At 49.9% G+C, this 22,706-nt stretch overlaps 4 protein-coding genes across 5 annotated transcripts; 2 read left to right on the forward strand and 2 right to left on the reverse strand.

The window, feature by feature from the left end:
* Window positions 1-3,979: 3,979 nt before the first annotated feature.
* TNFAIP8L2 (TNF alpha induced protein 8 like 2) lies at window positions 3,980-7,239 on the forward strand. Its single transcript, XM_077772514.1, has 2 exons — window positions 3,980-4,066; window positions 6,213-7,239. Exon 2 carries the CDS (start codon window positions 6,218-6,220, stop codon window positions 6,770-6,772), a length of 555 nt encoding a protein of 184 aa, XP_077628640.1. The 5' UTR covers window positions 3,980-4,066; window positions 6,213-6,217; the 3' UTR covers window positions 6,773-7,239.
* Window positions 7,239-15,048, reverse strand: LYSMD1 (LysM domain containing 1). 2 transcript variants are annotated; one of them, XM_077772513.1, is made up of 4 exons: window positions 14,503-14,566; window positions 11,014-11,173; window positions 8,860-9,224; window positions 7,239-8,460 (listed from the first exon to the last, which is right to left on the reverse strand). In XM_077772513.1, exons 2-4 carry the CDS (start codon window positions 11,134-11,136, stop codon window positions 8,322-8,324), a joined length of 627 nt encoding a protein of 208 aa, XP_077628639.1. In that variant the 5' UTR covers window positions 11,137-11,173; window positions 14,503-14,566; the 3' UTR covers window positions 7,239-8,321. The 2 variants fall into 2 exon arrangements, with proteins under 2 accessions (XP_077628639.1, XP_077628637.1); XM_077772511.1 differs by lacking the exon at window positions 11,014-11,173 and having other exon boundaries at window positions 14,503-15,048.
* Window positions 15,049-15,388: 340 nt separating this feature from the next.
* SCNM1 (sodium channel modifier 1) lies at window positions 15,389-18,030 on the forward strand. The gene is made up of 7 exons (XM_077772510.1): window positions 15,389-15,614; window positions 15,855-15,925; window positions 16,099-16,187; window positions 16,288-16,382; window positions 16,675-16,763; window positions 17,529-17,723; window positions 17,870-18,030. The coding sequence occupies exons 1-7, from the start codon at window positions 15,564-15,566 to the stop codon at window positions 17,967-17,969; spliced, it is 690 nt and encodes a 229-aa protein (XP_077628636.1). The 5' UTR covers window positions 15,389-15,563; the 3' UTR covers window positions 17,970-18,030.
* A 558-nt stretch (window positions 18,031-18,588) lies between these two features.
* TMOD4 (tropomodulin 4) lies at window positions 18,589-22,634 on the reverse strand. The gene is made up of 9 exons (XM_077772599.1): window positions 22,512-22,634; window positions 22,153-22,309; window positions 21,739-21,855; window positions 20,496-20,585; window positions 20,184-20,314; window positions 19,982-20,089; window positions 19,468-19,611; window positions 19,068-19,212; window positions 18,589-18,666 (listed from the first exon to the last, which is right to left on the reverse strand). The coding sequence occupies exons 1-9, from the start codon at window positions 22,632-22,634 to the stop codon at window positions 18,644-18,646; spliced, it is 1,038 nt and encodes a 345-aa protein (XP_077628725.1). The 3' UTR covers window positions 18,589-18,643.
* Window positions 22,635-22,706: the final 72 nt, after the last annotated feature.

The following is a 22,706-nucleotide window of genomic DNA, read 5'->3' on the forward strand; positions in this document are numbered from 1 at the left end:
GACAAATCCAAATGACTCTGTTCCTACTCCTCAGGGTCTTATGGGGAAAATCCCACGGTCCCACCGATCAGAGCCTTTAATAAATTCAGGATCTCCAAGCTTGGAAAATCACCCTCTCCCAATCCTTACAAGTAGCTATTTCAAACTTTCACCTCATTCCTCAAGTTTCTTTCATCACCACTTCTTCCCTTATCTCAGCAGAGGCCACATCCATCTTCAGAGAAAAATAATAGTAATGTGGGAATTTCACCAACTTCTTGGGACCTCTGCAGGTGCCTCTAGCTGTATCCTCACACCTCGGTCATCCTAGTAGATGAGGCACCCATATCTCCTGTCCAAGCTCCACCTTCCCACCTTTCCGTAAGCTCCATGTACAGTGTCTTCCCTGTCACCGTATACTTCGTATTTAGCACAGTGCCTGGCATAGAGCAGGTGGTAACTATTAACACATTGGCTGAATGAATCAGTCCTCTTTACCTCCTACTTACAAGCTTTATTCCATGGGTCTCCAAATCCTTTCTCCTTCATTTTTAACCTTTCCTTTTTCTACTGACACTTCCCCCTCAGCATCTACACATGCTCAAGTATCTCACATGATTAAAAAAAATTCTCAACCTTCCCTTGATCTTTGTCAGTATTTAGCCATCTCTCAATTTCTTTCTTCCCTTCACAGCTAAACTTCAAGAGTCAACTATAATTGCCGTATCCATTTCTCTTTTCTCATTCACTTCTCAATCTTTTTTTTTTTTGCTCCCATCAATCCACTGAGATTGTTCTCATCAAGGCCACTAATGACCTCTTTGTCACATTCCATGAACAGCTCTTCAGACTTTGCCCTTTTGCCCTCTTTATGGCATTTAACCCTATTGACCCCTCCTTCCTTGAAATGTTCTTGTCTTTTGGCTACTGCGTCCTTCTTTCTCTTGACAGAGACTAAGAGCTTAATAAATATAGGTGTTCCTGAATGAATGAATGACCTAACTTCTATTATTATAGGCTCTCTCTCTCAGCCTTCTCTGATCTCTCTTTAAATGCTGGGGTTCCTCAGGGTCACGTCCATAGACATCTCTTCTAGCTCTACACGTTCTCATTGGTCAAGATAACCCACACCAAACGTTACAATGACTTATGTGTTGTTCCTCGTAAAACCTAGCTATTCAACTTGCATCTTTCTCCTGAGCTCTAAACTCACTTTTACAATTGCTTACTGGATACTTCCATATGGACTTTCCACAGATTTTTATGACTTAGTATAAAGACAGGAAGCTTGTCTTTTATCTTTGTATCTCCAAAACTTAGTAATAATGCCTGGCGTTTGGAGAGTGGAGGAAGATATAAATGCATCGAAGATGTGAGCTATTTCCAGCGATGTTAGGCTGAAGTCTTGCTTGACTGCTTCAAATCACACTGAATTTTCTTTTCCTGAAATGATACGAGCACTGATTTTAATCATGGTGCAACCTCAGTTAAACAGAAACAGAGGAATGTTCCCTTCTGCATATTTTCCCAGATAACTGAAGTTTATCCAATTAAGTGCAAAACATTTTCATTTTAACTGTTTCAAATAGGGCTTATTCAAAAAGGGATTACTAACTTCTTGTGGATTATATAGTAGAAAGAGCATGACTAGGTCATTAAGACCTCAGTTGAGCTATGGCTTTGGATAAATCACTTCTAAGGCGGAGTCTGTCATCTCTGTGGCCACTTTCCCCGCTTGCCTGCCTCACAGAATCAAGTAAGATAATGCAGGTGAAATGTCTGGTGAATCCAAAAGTGTTTCACACGTTTAAGATCCCACCATTCAACCAATAGTTTGCTTACCCAGAGGAAGCACTCTGAACTTAATTGTACAGGAAAACAGGGAGAACACCAAAGGCTAGAACACACATGGTTAACACTGTTGGGTCCTCTTCTATATGGTCACGAATGCTACTTTTCATTTGTCTGCTTTTTTTGTTTTCCTAGTCTCCTCTTTCGATCTGTGTGAATCCTCCTTGTTATCAGTGTTCTTGCTTCTAAAAGCTCCTCTTTCCTCTTTTAATTTGCTGCTAATTATAGGCTGTGGGTTTGGAGACTACTAAAAATGGGTATAGATTAAGAGAAAAAGAAAGACTTGTCCACAAATGAATTAAATGAACAATATTACACGTGACTGTTACGTTGCTACTGTTTCCCTCTCATCTCTTGTTTCTTGGGTGCGTTTTGAATTTATTCTTTCAGCCAATACTGACTAAGCAGGGTGAGCCAGGCACTCTACAGGCACTAAGGCATCACCCCTGCCCTCATGGAGTTTACAGTTCAATGGTGATGCAGTTGATAAAACCATAAATTACAGCGAAGAGGGGAATTATAACAGGGGAGGTGTATAAGGCTCTATAGTGCATTATATCATAAGGAAGAGTCTAACCTGGTTTAGGGACTTGTGATGGCTCCACAGGTCTGACTTTCCAGCTGAGACCTGAAGGCTGAGTGGAATTAAGTAGGCAGGGAAGAGGTGTGTGTGTGAAGAGTTCCAGGCAAAAACACGAGAAGTGGGAAAATCTAGAACATGGGACGAGGTAGAGGGAGGCAGACAGCAACCACACATGGTGAGTCTAGGTTGTATCTGGGGCCCTCAGCCCTGGACCCGGTGGCGGTGACAGCTGCGAGCAAGGAAGGGACCAAGCCTCAACCGTGGAGTCAATGTTTCGTGGTGGCTTCTATTTCAGAACCTCAATTTACTCTTTGGCTTTTGCAAGCCAACCAACTTTCCAATCCTTCCCCTTCTGCTTTAATTTCTTGTAAGGTCACCAAAGCCCAGGGTGTCTCATCAGGCCTCATCCTGTGTCTAAACAAGCTGTCCACAGATCCCGCAGGTCTGCCCTCAGCTAAAACCTCCCTGAGGCCTCTAACCCATTCCCACCGAGCTAATGATTTCTTCTCTGGATTCAAACTGGCGAATGTCTTCCCACTGCCCACAGAAGTGTAAACCCTGGATTAAATCTGTTAAAGCCTACCATGATCTGCTTCTTCCTTCTTCACGTCTCTCTCAAACAACCTGGGTTGCAAACAGAATAAATCAGCACTTCCTGAGTATGCCCTATATTACCTTTAGTTGTTGGGCGGCTTCCCATCACCTGGGAAGCACTTCTCCCCCATCTCTGCCTGCCAAATAGTTGAGTCCATCCTTCTCATTCTGCCTTGTCAGCCCTCCTGTCAGAAATCATCGAAACTTTTCTTTATGCTCATTATTCTTCCAATTTCTATTTAAGCTAATGCCATCATTTGACTCGCATCATAGTTACACATGCTTACTCTCCCTGACCAAGCTGTCAGATTCTTGATGGTCAGTATTTTGGCCTCATTCAGAAACTGTGACTTACCTTCATTTCTGCATCCCCATAGCAGCGACACAGAAGCACGGCAAGGTGGCTTGCTTCCTCTAGTGGTTCGGTGCCATGCTGACCCCTGCTGGCTGCATCTGGTTTGGCCACCGCAGCCCCAGCACCTTCTTCTCAAGGGCAGGGACAGTCTGGCCACTCCTTACCTGGCAGGTATTGGAGGCCTGTGCTCGAGGTAGGGCTGCCCCAAGCACCACCCTCGCCTGAGACTCCAGGGACACACTCACACCTGCTGGGCTCTGGCCTGCCTCTGGCGTCTGCAGCCTAAGCTCAATTCAATCTTCAGAACCTTCCCCAGTGACCCCTACTCCAGCAATGTGTACTTCACATGCTTCCCAGTACCACGGAAATAGAAGATCTCAAGGAACTGAGCGTCGAGGAAAGAAAGAAGCAAACGAACAATTTGAGAGCAGGGGATGTACAATCCCGCCTCCTAACCTCAAAAAAAGCCAAGCCAAGGCTATTTCCTACAGAGCGCTCACAATTCCTTTTAATCTTTGTTGTATGTCTGGGAGGCTCTGGGGCCACGGACCTTAGAGACAGTGATGAACCGGAGGTTGAGCACCGAGTGTAGGCGGGGCCTGAGGGGTGGGGCCAAGCCCAAGGGCCTCTCTCTTAGGAGCTTCTCCATTCTGTCAGCTCTCCTGGGACATCCAAGGCAAGATTGGCACCGGCACACGCAGCAGGTGAGGGGCCAGCAAGGACAGGAGGGTAGGCTTTGGGGGGGTGGGGGGTGGTGGCAGAAAGGGCACAGCTCTGTCAGCCTGAGGCTTGCATACCGTGAGGCTCTCCCCTGACAGAATTCTTGGGTCCCCAGCAGAGAGGTCCAACTCTGTTTTCCTGGGGCAAGGAAGCCTCAGAAAGACCAGGTTTGGGACAATGCAGAGGTAGGGCCGAGGTATGGGGGTGACCTGGGTGTGCGACAGAGCAGCGAGAGATGGAAGGACGTTGTAGGAGACATGGGGGGAGGGGAGACATAAGGGCCAGAGGGGGAGCTTGGCCAGAGGATCACAGGGCAGGACCCAGACAAGAGCAAAAGGGAGACTGAAACAGGGAGGGAGAGGACAGTGGGCCAAATGAGAGATAACAACGGGCGCGATGAAGAGCTGGGTAACAGGAAGGCCAAGGAGGAAGGAAGGCTCGCATGGAGCAATCTCTTCTTCCGGCTGTGGAGCCCCGTCCAGAAAACCCCAGGCAAGGCCTGGAGCAAAGCAGGTTTCCAGGTTTCCACTGGATCGATACAGCCGGGGAAGAACCCCTTCCCCGTCCAATAGTGCCCATCTCTGCGGAGTCTTCAGACCCCCATTCTGGTTTAGGGGAGAGGGCGAGGCTGCTCCCCACTGCGGTCACAGCCACATCCTGCAGCACAGGGCAGGGGGAAGTAAGAAGCAAAACAAGCCGAAGCAGGAGCAAAGACCACGGGGAGAGAACCCTGGACAGATGCTGGTGATGTGCCACCGGGAGGGTCCGCAGTTCAGTCCCAGCAGAAGACCACAGGTCTCTGGCACTGCCTTGCCACCCCCCCCACCACCACCCCCCCCGGGAAGCTTGCTCCTCATGCTCACGTAGCGTGCGTCACCCTCACTGAGAGCATTCCAGTGAAAGAGGTTTCTTTGGATTATTTCATTCCAAGTCCATTATCATCTGCTAGCGACTCTGGCTAAGTTGCTTAATTTCTCTTCGCTTCAGTGTTCTCACTGTATGATGGGGATACCTGCCTTATGGGAAGACTGCGACAATTCCCATAAAGTACTTGTCACATAGGTTCTCAATAAATGTTAGTTATTATTTTTATTAGGACTCCTGGGACCCCTCTTTCTCATTTCTTTAAAGACAGGATACCACAGGGGCACCTTGGTGGCTTAGTCGGTTAAGTGTCCGACTTTCGCTTAGGTCATGATCTCGCGGTTCGTGGGTTCGAGCCCCGCGTCCGGCTCTGTGCTGACTGCCAGCTCAGAGCCTGGAGCCTGTTTCAGTCTGTGACTCCCTCTCTCTCTGACCCTCCCCTGCTCACGCTGTCTCTCTCTCTCTGTCCTAGAAATAAATAAAAACATTTAAAATAAATAAATAAATAAATAAAGACAGGATACCACACTAGCTGACACGGGCTTTTGGAGTCAGAAACACACTTGCGTTTGACGTTGGGCAAATTATTTAAAGCAAGCTTCAGTTTGCTCAGCTGTAAAACCAAGAGAGTCATACCCACACCGCATAGAGGAATAGTGCATGGTCAGTGGCCACAGTGGTAGCTATGAGAATTATCTGCCAGGTAAGCCTTATCTTTTCCACTCTAGAGCAGCAACAGCCTACTTCCCCTTAAGACTGAACTCGGGCAGGGGTGGGGGCACCTGGGTGGCTCAGTAGGTTGAGTGTCTGACTTGAGCTCAGGTCATGATCTCACACAGTTCCTGAGTTTGAGCTCCACATCGGGCTCTCTGCTGTCAGTCAGCACAGAGCCTGCCTCAGATCTGTCCCCTTCTCTCTCTGTTCCTCCACTGCTTGAGCTCTCTCTCCCAAAAATAGACACTAAAAATTAAAAAAAAAAGGGGGGGGCCTTACTTAACTTGTGGGGCTGGGCCTCCCATGTGCCTTCACTCCTCCAGCCAAAGCTATTAGGGCTCCTCTGTGTTTAGAAATCAAAGCTGCCTACAGTACTACAGGAAAAGAAATGGGACCGGGCACAGCGGCCGGAGGGGGCCCTGGGGGAAAAGGTGACAAAGAAAGACGGCAACGGGCTAGGAACCAGAGAAAGGGGGGAACGCCGTTTATCGCTTTCCAAGGAAGCCTGCGGCCTTTCTCCTGGTGACTAATCACCCGCCCCCGCCTCCCCAGGAACCATGGAGTCCTTCAGCTCAAAGAGTCTGGCCATCCAAGCCGAGAAGAAGCTACTGAGTAAGATGGCGGGTCGGTCCGTGGCTCATCTGTTCATCGACGAGACCAGCAGCGAGGTGCTGGACGAGCTCTACCGCGTTTCCAAAGAGTACACGCACAGCCGGCCCCAGGCCCAGCGGGTTATCAAGGACCTGATCAAGGTGGCCATCAAGGTGGCCGTGTTGCACCGCAGCGGCTGCTTCGGGCCGGGCGAGCTGGCCCTGGCCGCCCGCTTCCGCCACAAGCTGCGGCAGGGCGCCATGACGGCGCTCAGCTTCGGCGAGGTGGCCTTCACCTTTGAGGCCGCGGTGCTGGCGGGCCTGCTGACGGAGTGCCGGGACGTGCTGCTGGAGCTGGTGGCGGCCCACCTCACGGCCAAGTCCCACGGCCGCATCCGCCACGTGTTCGATCACTTCTCAGACACCGGCCTGCTCACCGCCCTCTACGGGCCCGACTTCGCCCCGCACCTGCGCAAGATCTGCGCGGGGCTCCGGAAGCTGCTGGACGAGGGCCGCCTCTGAGGGCCGCCTGGGCCGGCCCTGGACGCGAGCGCTGCACCGACCGGGCCTCCTAACCCTGCTCATCCGCACTAACGCTTGCCCGCGGCCCTCAGGCTTTGGCCTCTGTGCGCACCCCACCCCCACACAGCCGGTGGAGACGCAGCAAAGCCACGGGGTGAGGCCTCTCTCCCGCTCCAGCCCCGGGACAGGAAACGAAGCTGCCTGAGAAAGACGAAGTGAAACTTGGGATCTCTGTGTCCCCCGTGAGGGACATCTGAAACAGGGAAGCCCCCTCCCCTGTGAACCAGGGGACACATCTAACCCTTCAGGGGACGCTAAAGACAGAAGCGGGGAATGGGGGGGGAGGGGCTCAGAGCCATCCTAGACCTCCAGCTCCGGGCAGAGCCTGGCCAGAGTTCCAGGGTGCAGGAAGAAGGGCTAGGGCAGGAGAGGGTCTCAGAGGGGAAATAAAACTCCTAAGACGTGCACAGGGCTCAGTGTTTAATCGCTCCAGCTTCTTACACCTGACAACCGTCACAGAGGAGAGAGAGAAAAACACCGCTCACCTTGCCTCTCACCATTTCCATACAGGAGACTGAGGCATCGTGCCAGCAGCACTGGGGTTCCCTTGCCTACTTCTGCTTAAGAAACTCAAAAACACACGGTACCGTGGGTCAGTGCTACGGACGGCCAATAAATACACAGTGAAGGGCAAGGCATAGATCAACAGGTTCCGGTGGGGAGGGAGCAGAACAAGGCAACTCCCACACCCAAAGGTCTCCCCCAACTGTCCTCCTCTTCAAACTCCTTCGCCTCACACAGGCTGAATGAACAGAGGAGCGGGTCAGGAGGGTGAACTGGTGGCGTGGAGAGTTCCGGTCCCCTACCTTGCTGTTTTTTTTCTCAGAGCAAGAGTTGTGAAAAAGTTACAGTGGACTCGTTAGTTAAGACTGAGCCCAAATTCTTTGCAACGAGCCTGGGGGAAAGCCCCAGCACGGTCCCTGCAGAGGGGCTCGATCACAGACTGCCCTGTCCTCAGTGACCTGCTTGGTTAAGAAGGTGGGGTTAGGGAGGGTGGGCAGCCAGCAGCCACTGGCTTGCTATTCCTGGGTCCCCTTCACCCCAGAGTTATAGAAATCCCATTTTTCAGTTACAAGAGGGAAAACGGTAAGATACAGCAAATAAATACTACTTCAATATAGCACCAAATAAATTAGGGAACGTAGTTGGAGACGGAAAGAGGCTGGGGGAGTCCTTGCCTCCCTGTTCTAAGGCCAAGGAAAGGTAAAGGGGATGGGAAAGGCAACAGGGAGGTAAAAAGAGCCTTTTGAACCTAAAGGACAGCTCTAGATTCAGCCCCGGAACTGAGGAGGGGTCTGCCCCCCATCCTCTACTCTTGCCAATAAAGCTGCCCCAGGCCAAGGAACTCGAGATCGACAAGAAGGCTGGAATGAAGGCGGGAGGGAGGGAGGTGGGCTGGGAAGCCGTGTTCTAGAGCCTCACCTCAGGCTCCTCTCCCCCTCGAGTTGCTACTTCAACATCTTGCTTCTCTCAATCATTTCCGGGCACATCAGAGTTTGAAGATTTCATCCTCCTGGTCCCGAAGCGTCCGGGTCCGAGAGGTCCGGGTCAGCGGTACTGGACCTAGGACTGCTCGCTGCTGCATCCGAGGGGAGCTCAGGTGAGGGCCTGACTCCTCCCCAGGAAGCCTGCAGGTGAGGAAAGGGGGCAGAGGGACAGGTCAGGGGAAGAAGCCCAGAAAGGAGCCTATCCTACTCTCCTAATACACATGAGCCGCTCACTCTGAGATGGAGTCCTGTTACCCTCTCAGTAAATTCTAACCATAATGCTCCTTGTAATGCTCCTTCCCGGACCGTCAGAGCTCTAACAACGCTCAACTACCTTGCTCCAATGAGAACACAAGCCCATTTCCCGCTGCTCTACCCATCCCAGCAGCCATTGGCTCTGCTGTTTTAGGGCCTCCCCGGGGAAAGGCTTTACTTTGCTTCTGCTGACCCTGTGCTCACTCACTTGTGTGTCTGGTCGGCCAGGGCTGGCCGAATGAAGAAGTCTGTGGAGGGGCCTAACAGGAAGCCTTCGAGACTCACCCGCTTTCCCCTCTTTTCAGCTTCCGGGCAGCAGCTTTCTTGGACAGGCTGATCTGAGAATCAAGCTTCTTAAGGAAATCAGAGGCAGAGAGGTCATGGATGGGAGTGGGGGGTTCCCGGCCAGGCGTGGGAAGAACTTTGCCATTCGCACGTCCTGAACCTGTCTCTTGTTTCTTCCTGTCAGCGGAGTGCGGCTGACCTTCATCCTTGCTTGACTGTACTTCTTCCTCTCCATCTTTCTCCTCCTCAGAATCCAAGCCATTGAAGAGGTCTCTGGGCTCTGTCAGGATGGGGATGTAGAGGGTTTTCTTCAGGAAGATGGAGTCATTAGTATAAAGGCGGTTTGCACGCTTAATCTGTTCCATCTTTAAAAAAAAGTCACCGCAATTAATGACAGTAGCAATGATCAGTCTTCTATCTGTACAGTGTCTCATGCCTTTTAAGGTGATGGTACAGAGTCTTATTTGACCCAATAACAACCCAGCTAAAATACAGAGAGCTGATATTATTGCTATTTTATTGATAGCGGTTTTCATACTTTTTGGTTTTAGGGTCCCTTTACATTTTAAAAAACGAGGAAAAAAAGCTTTCCTTTAGGTAGAGCAACACTTAAGTTATTATAAATGAAAAGCAAACAAATAGAAAAACATGTACTTATTTAAGCGTAACCCATTACAGGGGTGCCTGGATGGCTCAGTCAGTTAAGCGTCCGACTTCGGCTCAGGTCATGATCTCACAGTTTGTGGGTTCGAGCCCCGCGTCGGGCTCTGTGCTGACAGCTAGCTCAGAGCCTGAAGGCTGTTTTCGGATTCTGTGTCTCCCTTTCTCTCTGACCCTCCCCTACTCACACTGTCTCTCTCTCTCAGAAATAAATTTAAAAAAACATTTAAAAAATAAATAAATAAAAGTAACCCATTACATGTTAACATAAATATTCTAATGAAAAATAACTATTTTCCAAAACAACAACAAAGGGGGAGAAAAGAGAGGCACTGCTTTATCTTTTTGCAAGTCAGTCCAATGTGTGACTTAACAAAAGACAACAGACGATTCTCCTATCTGCCTGTACATTTGATGGGCTGGAATATTACACGTCATACATGTAGCTTCTGAAAAATACAGTGCACTCATGAGAATGAGGATGAAAAAGACAAAGTCTTATTATCATTACTATGAAAACAGTTTTGATCTTGTGGATCCCTGACAAATCTCACTTTGGGAACTTGTGTTAAAAGATGAAGGAACTGAGGCTCAGATAGGTTGTTACTTGCCTAAGATTATCCAGCAAATTAATGACAAAGGTGGAATTAGAATTCTGGGCCTTTTTACTCCTTCTGGGAATGCTTTTCACATTAATAATTTTGCTGACCAAACTACTTATTTAGTACCTATTTACCCATCACGGAACATAGTGTCTGGTATTACAATCCACTTGCCATCCAAGGTAGAAATGTCAATGCCATCCTTAACCCAACTGGTCAACAAGCATACTGCAAAAATGTCTCTTCCAGTCTTCCTGTCTCCATTTCTATGCATCTCCTCCTGCTGACATCTGTCTTATTGATTGCTTGGTTTTTAGAGAACTAGTGACAGGAGAGGGCCAGAGGGAAGGAGAGAGAATCTTAAGCAGGCTCCGCACTGGGCTCCATGCCAGGTGAGGGGCTCGATCCCATGACCCTAAGGATCATGACCCAAGCTGAAGTCAACAGTTGGGCATTCAACAGACTGAGCCACGCAGGCACCCCTGACATCTATCTTTCTAAAAAAAATTAATCTGATCAACCCACTACCCTGCTGATAAACCTCCTATGGCTCCCCATTGGCTCAGAGATAAAATTCCAATTAGCATCCTAGGATTCTCACTCGACCCCAATATGACATCTAGCCTCATCTCTCTTCTTACACCTATACATTTTGCCTTCCTGAACTTTTCATTTTTTTCAAACATTTTATGATCTTATGATTTATGATTTTATGATCAAACATTTTATGATCATTTTCTGATCGCACCTTTGTGTCTTTATCTGTCTGAAACATTTCTCCACTCTCCCCTTCTCTGCTGGGAAAACTTCCACTCGTCAACTGTCACTCCCTCTGTGTCACCTTTTCCAGGGATCCCAAAGTACACTGTGAACACTGCCATGTAATACCTACCACCCTGTTGTACTGTTGTTCACATCTTTGCACATTTGTCTTGCCCAAACTCTGTGTCCTTTGAGGCCAGGGATGCTGTCTCTGTACCCTAAGGCACTCCTCGGGATCACGCAAATTTGGCATACAGCCGAGGTTCCTTCATGTTTTATGGGTAAATAAACTAGATAACAAAATATGGAAATCTCAGATGTAGTGTGTTAGTAAAAAAATAGTATGCTAGAATGTGTTTAAAATAAAACTGGATTAATCTGAACAATAAAAAAAGTTAAAATTGGCTTGCAGTTCTGTACTTTTATGTAACCAAGTGCTTTGATGCTATTGATTTGATTTTGCCTAGATAGTATCCTAGGTCCCTTCTAGCTCCAAGATGCTATGAAATTCTGTGAATTTTCTTTTTATTATTAATTAGAAGTTCCATATAAGGCCACATCATTCCACTTACTTTTTTTTTTTTAATGTTTGTTGATTTTTGAGAGGCACAGTGTAAGCGGGGTAGGAGCAGAGAGAGAGGGAGACCCAGAATCGGAAGCAGGCTCCAGGCTCTGAGCTGTTAGCACAGACCCTGATGCAGGGCTTGAACTCACAAGCTGTGAGATCAGACCTGAGCCGAAGTCAGACGCTTAACCCACTGAGCTGCCCAGGTGCCCCAACATCATCCCACTTCTTAAAAGAATGTAACCAGGGGCACCTGGGTGGCTCAGTCAGCTGAGTGTAGGACTTTGGCTCAGGTCATGATCTCACAGCTTGTGAGTTAAGAGCCCCATATTGGGCTCTGTGCTGACAGTGCAGAGCCTGGAGCCTGCTTCCAATTCTGGATCTCGCTCTCTCCCTCTGCCCTTCCCTCACTCAGGCTCTCACTCAGGCTCTCTCTCTCTCTCTCAAAAATTAAAAAAAGAAAGAATGTAACCAAAACCAAACTCCAGAGGATTCCTTAGCTGCTGAGTCACAGTCCACTGAGCTAGAAAGGCCACTAGAATCTGGTTAATAAACTAATTTATTTTTGAGAGAGAGAGTGCAAGTGAGCGAGCGGCAGAGAGAGAGAGAGAGAGAGAGAGAGAGAGAGAGAGAGAGAGAGAGAGAAAGCAGGACTCCTGTTTTACCTGAAGTGGGGCTTGAGCTCATGAACCATGAGATCATGACCTGAGCCGCAAACAGATGCTTAACGACTGAGCCAGCCAGGCCCCCGTAGAGTCTAGCTGGTTAACAGAGCAGTTCAAAGTGATGATTTTAGAGTGAGACAACCTGGTCTGAATCCTAGTTCTACCAAGTAGACTAGTCACCTCTATAGTAGACTGGTCATCTAAAGCAGGCTATCTTCCTAAGCCCCTCTTTCCTTATCTTTGAATGTTTGGGGAATAGTTATACCCGCCTCATAAAGTCTTATGGAGACAATACGTGGAACTTGGCACACACACTTCGTGTTTAATGAGAGGTAATAACTTAGGTAATTATCGTTATTTAAGATACCTTCCTCATTTCACAAAGGGTACAGAAGCTGAGGCCCCAGCCAGGTGAAGTGACTAATGCAATCACTCAGCCAGTAAGCGGCAGAATGAGGCCAGAGCCTAGAACGGTTCACCAGGCTATAGAGTTCTGTACTCAGGTGGAGACGGGGCTGTATGAAAACCTCCACATATAACCTGTCTCCCAGTAGTATGGCTTCCTCCTTTGCACAGCTTCGGGGTCACTGCTGGGATGCAGAGACTGCTCAGTACTTTCATATCCCTTTCCTTGGCCATGGCCTTGACTTGACATGTTCACTTTCCTGGCCTCCCAATCTCCGTCTGTGGGAATCTTTTTTTTTTTACACGTTTATTTATTTTTGAGAGACAGACAGGTTATAAGTGGGGGAGGGGCAGAGAGAGAAGGAGACACAGAATCCAAAGCAGGCTCCAGGCTCCGAGTTGTCAGCACAGAGCCCGATGCGGGGCTCGAACTCATACACTATGAGTTCATGACCTGAGCCGAAGTTGGACCCTTAACTGACTGAGGCACCCACGCGCCCCTCCACCTGTGGGAATCTTAGCCACGTTTTCATTCATTCAAAAGCCATCTATTAGCTTCTAGGTGCTAAGGACTATGCCAGACTCGAGAGAGATATAAAATGGAAAGAGGGGCGCCTGGGTGGCTCAGTCGGTTAAGTGTCCGACTTCAGTTCAGGTCATGATCTCACGGTTCGTGGGTTCGAGCCCCGAGTCAGACTGTGTGCTAACAGCCAGCTCAGAGCCTGGAGCCTGTCTGGATTCTGTGTCTCCCTCTCTCTCTCTGACCCTCCCTTGCTCATGTGGTCTCTATCGCTCTCTCAAAAATAAATAAAACATTAAAAAAGTTTTTAAAAAATGGAAAGAAAACAGTTCTGTCCCTTATGGAACGCACAGGTTATTGGAAAGACAAACACGTAAAAGGTATAAACAACTGGATTATAGGCTCGCAGAGGACCTAGAGGAAGGAACTTCTACGTGTTTCATGGCTCCTTAAAATCTGCACCTGTGTCCTCCCCTGCCTCCTTCCAGATAAAAATTAATCTTCTTTTCTGATTTCCGACCCTTTATTAACACTTCTACAAAGTCACCGCATTCTGTCCCCTGCAATCAATATTTGTGTCCCTTTTCACTTCTCACTAGATTGCAAATGACACGAGGGTAACAACACACTGTGTTTATGTTTCTATCTACTGGAATGATTAGCACCGTGGTTTAAACATACCAAGCACACACACACACACACACACACGCAAATAAAAAATAAACATACCAAGCACAGAAATATTGCCTAAACACAACAGGATACGGGGGGAAAATTCATCAATTTAATGCGATGTTTTTTTATACCTATCAAATAGACCCACGAAATGCCTCCTGTAGAGAGTACCTGTTTTGCACCGAGGCCACCTTCCTGGGAAGAAGGAGGCAGCGCACCGCTGAGGAATAAAGAACCAGAAGAGAGAGACTTTAAAAACTTAGAACTAGAGGGGCTGGTCTCCTAAAAACTCAGAACTAGAAACCAGCTCTTGATTGCTTGCTGTAAATGTTTAATCACTTGCAGTTAAAACGTTTCTGTGTGGTTAAGAGTACGGGCTTCGGAGTCCGACAGACCCGTTTGAATTCCCACTCTAACACTCAGTAGTTATTTGACCTTGGTCAAAAGGGTTAACCGATCTAGGTCTCCGTTTCTTCATCTGTAAACAGGGGACGATAACTATGCTCGACAGGACTGTGAGAACCCAGTGGGCTAAGGGACGTGGAGCCTCTAGGTCAGAGGCTGACACGGTAAACAGAAGAAGCTTCTCTCCATTGGAGCAGTGGCACAAGATTTGTCCCAACCAGGCAATGCAACACGGAGATGGGAAAACGGAAAGATAAAAAGGAGGGTCAGACCACAGCAGAACTGGGAGAATGTCAAGGGAAGCTGCCCAGGATGACCAGGACATTCTTCCGAGGAATAAATCTCTCCTACATGGCTGCCTGCACCCAACCGTGGAAGACTCACCGTCACCCCGTATTTGAGTGCTAGTCCAGCCAGGGTGTCTCCGGGGGCCAACTGATGCTCCAGGCGTCTCTCCCTCACCGGAGAGCAAGCTGACTGCACCAGGCTTCCGTAAGATCGAGCCCGGCTCCCTTGAAGCAGTCCTGACCCCCCGAGGGGGGCCTGTCTAGAGGGAGAAGCCATCTCCTGACCCTGCCGACGGCTGGGGTTGCAACTAAGGGAGGCCCGGCTAAGTGCTCAATAGTGACGGGGCCGGGGTCTAGGAATGACTATCAAGGGGCTTCCTTCTCCCTTCTGTCTTCTCTCCTAATTCTCCCGCCTCCTCCGGTACCAGGCGCCCCCTCCGCTCTCGCTTCTCCTCCCTCCAATCCCCCTTCCCCCAAATTTGTATCCTGAGTATTCAGTCCCTACCGGTCTCTAGACTCAGGACCCCGCCGACTTTCGACCCTCCCACCACAAATCGCTACACTGACCTATGACCTTTGAACTCTAGTCACCTTCCTCGGCACTCAGCTCAGTTTGCCCCCTAGTCTGACAGCCCCGACCTCCTAGATTCGTTCCCCCTCGCCCCGCTCTGGCTCCGCCCCGTCCTGGGGTTGGTCCACTAGTGTCGGGAATAAATCCGGCCCACCCCGGGTGATGACTGCTAGAGTTCGTAGTACACTTTCCACTCCGGGATCCTCCAAGGCCCGCACGGCATCGAATCTGTCACACCCTCAAAACCGGTCTTCACAGTTAGATTCTTCTCCCTGCAGACGTCCCGAAGCGGCCAGGATGCGAGGGCCGAGAGGCAGCCGGGAGGCAAGCTCTTTGGGGAAAAAAAAAAAAAAGGACTTCATTTCCCAAAATGCCGCGCGCGTGCGCCGTCGCCGGGCAGCGTAGGAAGTGCGGTCCCGGCGGTAAGCGGGGGCCGGCTGGCGGAGGGCGCTGTGCACGCAGGGAAGGGAGGAGGCCAACCGGAAAGGAACCCGAAGGGAAGGAGACGCCCCATCCTTGCTACGGTGGCCTGAAAGGAGAGGCGAAGGCGGCCCAGGAGAATTGCTCGTTCCTGGGACTCCGTCGTAATGTCTTTCAAGAGGGAAGGTGACGATTGGAATCAACTCAATGTGCTCAAAGTAAGCGCTAGAGGGGAGCGTCAGGAGCAGCTTCACTGCCCTGTGAAAGAGCTGTTTTGTTGCTCTGGCAACGGGGGGGGGTGGGGAGGGAGCTGCCAGAGCTGGGTAGCGACCCCTTTTCCTCCCTGGGGTCTCTGTTGCCCCCCCCCCCCACCGCCGCATGGTCCTCATTCCCTTCCAATCCTCGTCCCTGTTGTTTCCCGTCCGTCCCTTTCTCCTAACCCGCCGATCCCCCTGTAGAAACGAAGAGTCGGGGACCTGCTGGCCAGTTACATCCCAGAGGATGAGGCGCTGATGCTGCGGGATGGACGGTGAGGACGAGGAGTGATCAAGCCTGAGGGTCCTGCGGTTGGAGGCTCAATAAAATTTTATCGGGCCGTGGGCGGAGAGCTGGAGTATCTAGGATTGATTGCTAGGTCAAGGTGGAACTTACAGCCGAGACCCCACCGCCTCGGGAGCAAATATCTTCTTTCCTCCTCTCCAGCTTTGCTTGTGCCATCTGTCCCCATCGACCCGTCCTGGACACCCTGGCCATGCTGACTGCCCACCGTGCAGGCAAGAAACATCTGTCCAGTAAGTTTGAGGGAAGACAGGGCTTAGAGAGTAAATCCTCCAGATCTCTGCAGATCACTCTTGCTTCCCTGTTTTTAATTCTCTTCCCCCGTCTCCTCAGGCCTGCAGCTTTTCTACGGCAAGAAGCAGCCAGGGAAGGGGACAGAGCAGAATCCCAGACAGCAGAACGAATGGAGGTCAGAGACCAAAGCTGAGGTGAGCAGGGTGGGGAGAGCGTGTTTCTGGTGGGTCTTTTGGCTTGAAGGGTTTTGACTCTGTGCCCTCGGGCGCCTGGGGGGCTCAGGTCGTGATCTCATGGTTAGTAGGTTCAAGCCCCGCCTCCGGCTCTGTGCTGACCTCTAGCTCAGAGCCTGGAGCCTGCTTCACATTCTGTGTCTCCCTCTCTCTCTGACTCTTCCCTGCTCACGCTGCCTCTCTCTCTCTCTCAGAAATAAATAAAACATTAAAAAAAAATGTTTTTTGACTCTGTGTCCGCTCTCCATACCAGGCTCCTTTGCTAACCCAGACCCGACTTACCACCCAAAGTGCTCTGCACAGAGCCCCTCACTACAACAGTTGCTGCCGCCGGAAGTACAGGTCTGTGGGGGTAGGAAAGCCATAGGGAGGGAGGGGCAGAGGAGTAGAGGCTCTAAAGGGATTGTGTTCCAGATTGCATTCTCAGGAATACTAGAAGTCCAGGGACGTTAACTGGTGTTTCAGGAAAAAGAGAATTTTTTTTTAAGTTTGGAAAATGGCACTTTGTAATCCTAATTTGAATAGTAATATTAGTATATTTTAAGGGCTCTTCCAAGTTTTAAGATTAAAAAAAAACTTAAAAAATTTTAACTTAAAAAAAAATTTTAACTTAGCCTTTAAAAAATTCATTTCATTCCAAGATTCTTTTTTATGCAGAACATTCACTAAAACATCTTAAGGAACGCAGCATATATATATATATGATATATAATAATGTTATTATACATTATCATACATATTATACATGTATATATACATATTACATAATGTGTATATATTACATATATGTCATATAATACATAGACACATATTATATATGTATATATAGTACCTACGCATATAGAATAAACATATAGAATTATATAATATGTATATACGTACTATATATTTATATTTAAGATTTTTATGTTTACCTGATCTCTACACCCAATGTGGGGCTTGAACCCACAACCCTGAGATCAAGTGTTGCGTGCTCTACGGCTGAGCCAGCCAGGTGGCCCTCGAGGGAAGCAGTTTAGGAAGGCACTGCTGTCAGGGGTGGGAGTCGTAAGAGAATTGGCCATTTTCCTTTAGCGCTTTTACAGACGTTGATTCTTCTCTACCCAGACCAGAAACCCCTCGTCCCTCTGTCTCCCATTCCCCTTTGCCACCCCCAGAGGTCAAACCCGAGAGCGGGAAGATCAGTAGGGAACCCGTGCCTGGGGCTGGCCCACAGGCTGAGGAGTCAGCAGCTGTCTCACCCCCCGCACCCATGAGCCCCACGAGAAGACGCGCCCTGGATCATTACCTCACCCTTCGAAGGTGAGTGTGTAGAATCACCTTCCTGAAGTTTTCCCTCTTCTCTCCGACTCTCCTTTTTTCAATCCCTCTCAGTTGTTTTTTCTTATTCCCTACTAATGTCTTAAACCTCTTTTCCTGACCTATTCTATTTTCTTTGGTATTTCCAGCTCTGGATGGATCCCAGATGGACAAGGTCGATGGGTAAAAGATGAGAATGTTGAGTTTGACTCTGATGAAGAGGAACCCCCTGATCTCCCCTTGGACTGACACCCTCATTCCCCCCTCAGTTCACAAATAAATTTCAGTGGGCTCTGGGAGCCGAATTTTCCTCGAGTCTCCTTCCTTGTTCCATTTCAGGATTTCCAATCTGCATTCTCAGCCTGGCCAGTTCTTCCCTGCAATGTCCATGGCTCCCCATACTTCTGCCCCTTCCCCCACCTCTACCAATGTCATGCCAAGCGTCAGCTGCACGTAGCCCAATGCCCTATTAATAAGTCTGTCAGAAGGAGGTCTTTGCCCTTCATGTTGTCTGCCTTCTTCCCCGCCTCCACTCAACGTCCTTTCCTCCTTCAAATCACATGAGGGTTGTGGGTAGGCGCCGGGGGACCTGGCCGCATCTGGAAAAAGGGTTGGGGTAGGCACCCTATGAGAGCAGAAAAGACTAAATGAATGGACAGGGGGACGGGGAACACCAAGGGAGGGAGCTCCCCCACCTCCTCCTAGTAACTTGAACCTCCCTGCCTGCTGATCCCCAGAGTATAAATAATCCCCTGATGAACTGGCAGTAGCCCTTGGGGGTTAGCGCCAAGATTCCCACCCCAGAGCCCAAGGAAGGAGGCAGGCAGAGTGGACAGAAGGGCCTTTATTTACAGGAAGGGGGAGAGATGAGGCTTTTAGCATTCAGGGGCTTCCAGCTCCGGTTGGTAAAGGGAAAGGTAGTGTTATCTCTTTTTTTGCTGGCGACCTGTAACAGGAAACCGTAAACAAAAGTTTCTGTTCCATCTCTTACTTCCTGTAAAGGTGCTCTTCTCTCCAAGTCCTTGGCCAGACTCCTCAAGAGGTGGTGTGTTAGGCCAGCGAGCATGCCCACCCCACATTCACAAAACAAAATAAGAAATGACATGGCAAGTAAAAATACTATGCCTCCAAATGGGTATGTCTAGCTTCTTTACCTTCCTACGGGTATAAATTGGAGGCAGGGGGGTACTTTTCTATCTACTTTTTGGTCACTTACGGGATTTAAACTTGCCATGTGAATACTGCTTCTTTGGCAGTACCCTAGGCTGTTAGTCACTAAGTCAGGTTCCAGAAGGCTCTACTACCTACTTGCCCTTTCCCCCAAACAGCATGTCTGCATTTACTCACGTAGTTCATTGTTCCGGGTCATGGCCTGGGCTGCCCGAGCTCGTGGCCCCTGCTGTGTAAAGTGGTAGCCAAAGCGGACGATGGAGGGACACTGTTCGAGCACGGTGGCCATCTCCATCTCCACTGCATCGCCAGGCCACTGGCGCTGGGGGAGGGAGACAGGAAACCGGTCAGCGTCCCCTCTGTGTTGTTCACCGCCCCACACCACCAACCTTTTGGGAGGTCAAAAAAGCTCGTTTCATCAGAATGGGTCATGAGAGGCGCTGACCTTGGCACCCCTCAAAGAGACAATGAAGAGATTCCAGCAAGATTAGATGGGATCCTGACCCCGTGGCGGCCTCAGGGAGGAGATTCCGTGAATATTAGCCGAATGTAAAGACCAGGGGGAGGGAAAGCTCACCTGGTTGTCTACACGGAGCTCAGTGAGTGTGGCATTTTCCCGAACTGCCTTCAGCACGGCCATGAGCCCTGTGCTGCTGATGAAGTTGGATTCGATGTTCAGGCTCTGGAGGCTACGGTTCTCCCGCAACATGTCGGCCACCGCCTGGGTAGTAAGGACTTGGGTTAGGATTAGGGGACAGTTTCACAGATGACTGAGGAGAGAAAGAACAGGAGCAAGAGGGTCCTTGAGGAGCTGTAGGTGGGGCTAGAGGGAGACAGAAGGGAGTAGGGGACACAGGGAGGCTGACCGCGGGGTGGAGTTGGTGGGGTGGTAGAGAGGACCGTGGCTCGCTGAGAAGACAATCTGAGCTTTTCTGAGCTGAAAGTCATAGGACTGAGGGTAGGAGTCTGCATCAGGCCATCCTAAGATTACGCGGTGGGAGCAGCACCCCCAGCCCCACCCCTTCTGACAGCCCTGGCAGGGGTGCATGTGAAGGTATGGGGAGAGGGCCAGGGACTTCAGGTTGCCTTACATTGGCAATGGGGTCACCACTCCTTGTGGCCACCAGACTGAGGCTCCGGACATAGGTATTTGTCTTCATTGCCTCACACAACTCGGTTAGCATGGGTATCGGGATGTCCTGTCAGAGGGGATGAGACAGTGGGCTAAGGGGCCCACGTAGCCGGCACTCACATAGTCACCCCATTTATTAATGGAGGATAGGGGTCAGATACCTGTATGTTATTGAGGTTCACCTCCTCCAGCTCCTTGTCATTGTTTCGCACGCTCTTTAGTATCTCCTCGATGTTTGTGGGATTTGGGGGCTCATCTGGCACTGGCTTGTACTTGTCCGGCTGCACCACACCTGGGGGCGAGGGCCGCAAGGAAACCCCAACGTGTCCCCCACGATCTCCGCCCCATTGGTTCTCATATTACTTATGTACCATGTCCTCTCCAGGAGTCCCGTTTCACCCTTTGCTACCTTTCCTCAGACCTCGGGACCCCCTGCCAACAGCCCTGGGCGCCCTGCTTTCAAACACACTCACTGCTAATGCCTTCGGTGTTGCAGATTTCTCCGCTGCAGATGGCGTCGTAGTATTGCTTGTTGCTCATCAGTGTGTACATGCCCAGAATTGCTGGAGAGAGTTGGGGGGGGGGGACAAGGGATGAGAAGAAGGGGCTCGTTCCGAATCCCCCTCCCTCCTCATTCTGAATCTGTCGCAGTTTTATTTTTATATATTATTATTTTAAATGTTTTATTTATTTTTGAGAGAGAGAGACAGTGTGAGCAGGGGAGGGTCAGAGAGAGAGGGAGATACAGAATCTGAAGCAGGCTCCAGAGACGAAGTCAGACGCTTACCGGACTGAGCCACCCAGGGGCCCCTCTGTTGCTGTTTTAAAGCCTGACTTCTTCCACTCTTCCAAAGAGCCTCCCACTCTGCCTAGGTCCCAGGGTTTCCTTCTGTGAACTGCTTTAGGTGGTAGTTTTTAAAACTTTGAGATGAGGGGGCGCCGGGGTGGCTCAGTCGGTTAAGCGTCCGACTCTTGATCTCGGCGCAGGTCATAATCTCACGGTTCACGAGATCAAGCCCCGCATCGGGCTCTGTGCTGACAGCATGGACCCTGTTTGGGATTCTCTCTCTGTCCCTCCCCACCTCAAAATAACTAAATAGACTTAAAAAGAATTAAAAAATAAACTTTGAGACAGGGCTAAGGAAAGGTCCCTAAGGAGCCCCTAGAGGGTGAGGGAGGGAAAAACAACGGTGTTTCAATTAAAAAAAAAAGAAAAGAGTGAGGGAGTCTGTCAGACTTCCTCCTGTTTCCAGCCAGAATAGTTCTACTTTTATCTGCTTTGTAATCCCTGTAAACTTGTCTCTTTTTAAAAACAATTTTTATGTTTTTAATTTATTTTTGAGAGTTAGAGAGAGACAGCGTGAGCAGGGGAGGGGCAGAGAGAGAGGGAGACACAGAATCCAAAGACAGGCTCCAGGCTCTGAGCTAGCTGTCAGCACAGAGCCCGATGCGGGGCTCGAACCCACAAACTGTGAGATCATGACCTGAGCTGAAGTCGGACGCTTAACCAACTGAGCCATCCAGGCACCCTTGTAAACTTGTCTCTGAGATGTGAATTCATTGGATTAAAAAATGAATGAGTGAATACACAAGCAAAAATTTAAAACCGTGACCTGAGGTTTCTCTAACATCCACGTCCTGTTCAGGGCCTTCCTCACTGGTCCCACCCCCGCCCCCGGATCTCCCCACCCTCCTTAACTTCCCACGGCCACCCACCTGCAATATCACACATTTCGGCATCGGTGGCATGGGCCAGGGCCTCTTCCAGTTCAGGCTCCAGAGTGATCTGCTCCTGGACAGGAATCTCCCTCTTGGGCTGAATATAGGGTTTCCCTGATGGGGAGATGAGGGATGGTTCAGGTGAAGGTCATTCCTCCTAAGATTCTGGTCTCTAGCTTCCCTTCCTTCTCCAGGAGGTAGAGTTCTGGGTCACTAGGGGCCGCCGGAAGGCTGGAGTCCTCTACCAGCTCGGGACTCCCGGGTCCTCTAATCTCTTCTACAAGCTGAAGAGTGAAAGGCGGCATGTGTGTTTCAGGGTGGCCAGGTCCCCGGGCAGCTAGAAGCTGGAGGGGGAACACTTGAGACGACCCATTTGGGTTTCGGTCGGCATGGTTGTTAGTGTCTCCATACCCTTCTTCTCGCCTGTGAAGGGCACCAAGTCATCACGTTCTTTGACCTCTAGTGCCTGCTGTTCCAGATACTGCAGAAGGGCATCCCGGTCCAGTGGCCCCGTCGGGCTCTTCTTTGTCTGGTCACGTTGTCTTAGTCCAGCTGGTAGGAGCATGTTCTTAGGGATGAATTTTGGGGAGCGAGTCAGACCCTCTGATCTGGGGCACCTCCAGGGCTCCCTGAACATCTACAGACACCTTCTCCCGGGCCCTCTTGGGATTCCAAGCCCTGTAGGCAGCCCCGATCTCAGCCATCCAGGGCCCATCACGCTTCCCAAATGCCTGGAGACGGCCCCTGGTTCCCCGTGCAAGAGCCCCTACCTCGGGGTCCATCTCCTGTAGCTCGCAGTCCAGCTGCTCTAGCTCCTCAGGGCTCAAGGTCCTTAGGATCTCATCTTCATCTATGTCTCTGTATTTCTCCAGTTCCTTCTGATACGATGACATGATGGCCCCCACCCCCTCCCCACTCTGTGGCACTCACGGAGCCTGGAGGACATGGGGAAAGTGATTGGATAA

This window comes from Crocuta crocuta, unplaced genomic scaffold (genome assembly GCF_008692635.1).
Source record: "Crocuta crocuta isolate KB4526 unplaced genomic scaffold, BGI_CrCroc_1.0 scaffold415, whole genome shotgun sequence".
NCBI classification, from domain to species: Eukaryota; Metazoa; Chordata; class Mammalia; order Carnivora; family Hyaenidae; genus Crocuta; species Crocuta crocuta.

Excerpts from the sequence above, each read along its gene's own strand:
- TNFAIP8L2 (XM_077772514.1), top strand. The coding sequence starts at position 6,218 with ATGGAGTCCTTCAGCTCAAAGAGTCTGGCCATCCAAGCCGAGAAGAAG.
- LYSMD1 (XM_077772511.1), bottom strand. The coding sequence starts at position 14,682 with ATGGCTTCTCCCTCTAGACAGGCCCCCCTCGGGGGGTCAGGACTGCTT. Across the intron at positions 9,225-14,502 it reads CACTCAAATACGGGGTGACG|ATGGAACAGATTAAGCGTGC; the intron begins GTGAGTCTTCCA and ends TTTTTTTTAAAG. Across the intron at positions 8,461-8,859 it reads CTGAAAAGAGGGGAAAGCGG|GCTTCCTGGGGAGGAGTCAG; the intron begins GTGAGTCTCGAA and ends CCTCACCTGCAG.
- SCNM1 (XM_077772510.1), top strand. The coding sequence starts at position 15,564 with ATGTCTTTCAAGAGGGAAGGTGACGATTGGAATCAACTCAATGTGCTC. Across the intron at positions 16,764-17,528 it reads TGCTGCCGCCGGAAGTACAG|ACCAGAAACCCCTCGTCCCT; the intron begins GTCTGTGGGGGT and ends TTCTCTACCCAG. Across the intron at positions 17,724-17,869 it reads CATTACCTCACCCTTCGAAG|CTCTGGATGGATCCCAGATG; the intron begins GTGAGTGTGTAG and ends TGGTATTTCCAG.
- TMOD4 (XM_077772599.1), bottom strand. The coding sequence starts at position 22,634 with ATGTCATCGTATCAGAAGGAACTGGAGAAATACAGAGACATAGATGAA. Across the intron at positions 21,856-22,152 it reads CTTCACAGGCGAGAAGAAGG|GGAAACCCTATATTCAGCCC; the intron begins GTATGGAGACAC and ends TCTCCCCATCAG. Across the intron at positions 20,315-20,495 it reads CAACACCGAAGGCATTAGCA|GTGTGGTGCAGCCGGACAAG; the intron begins GTGAGTGTGTTT and ends CCTCGCCCCCAG.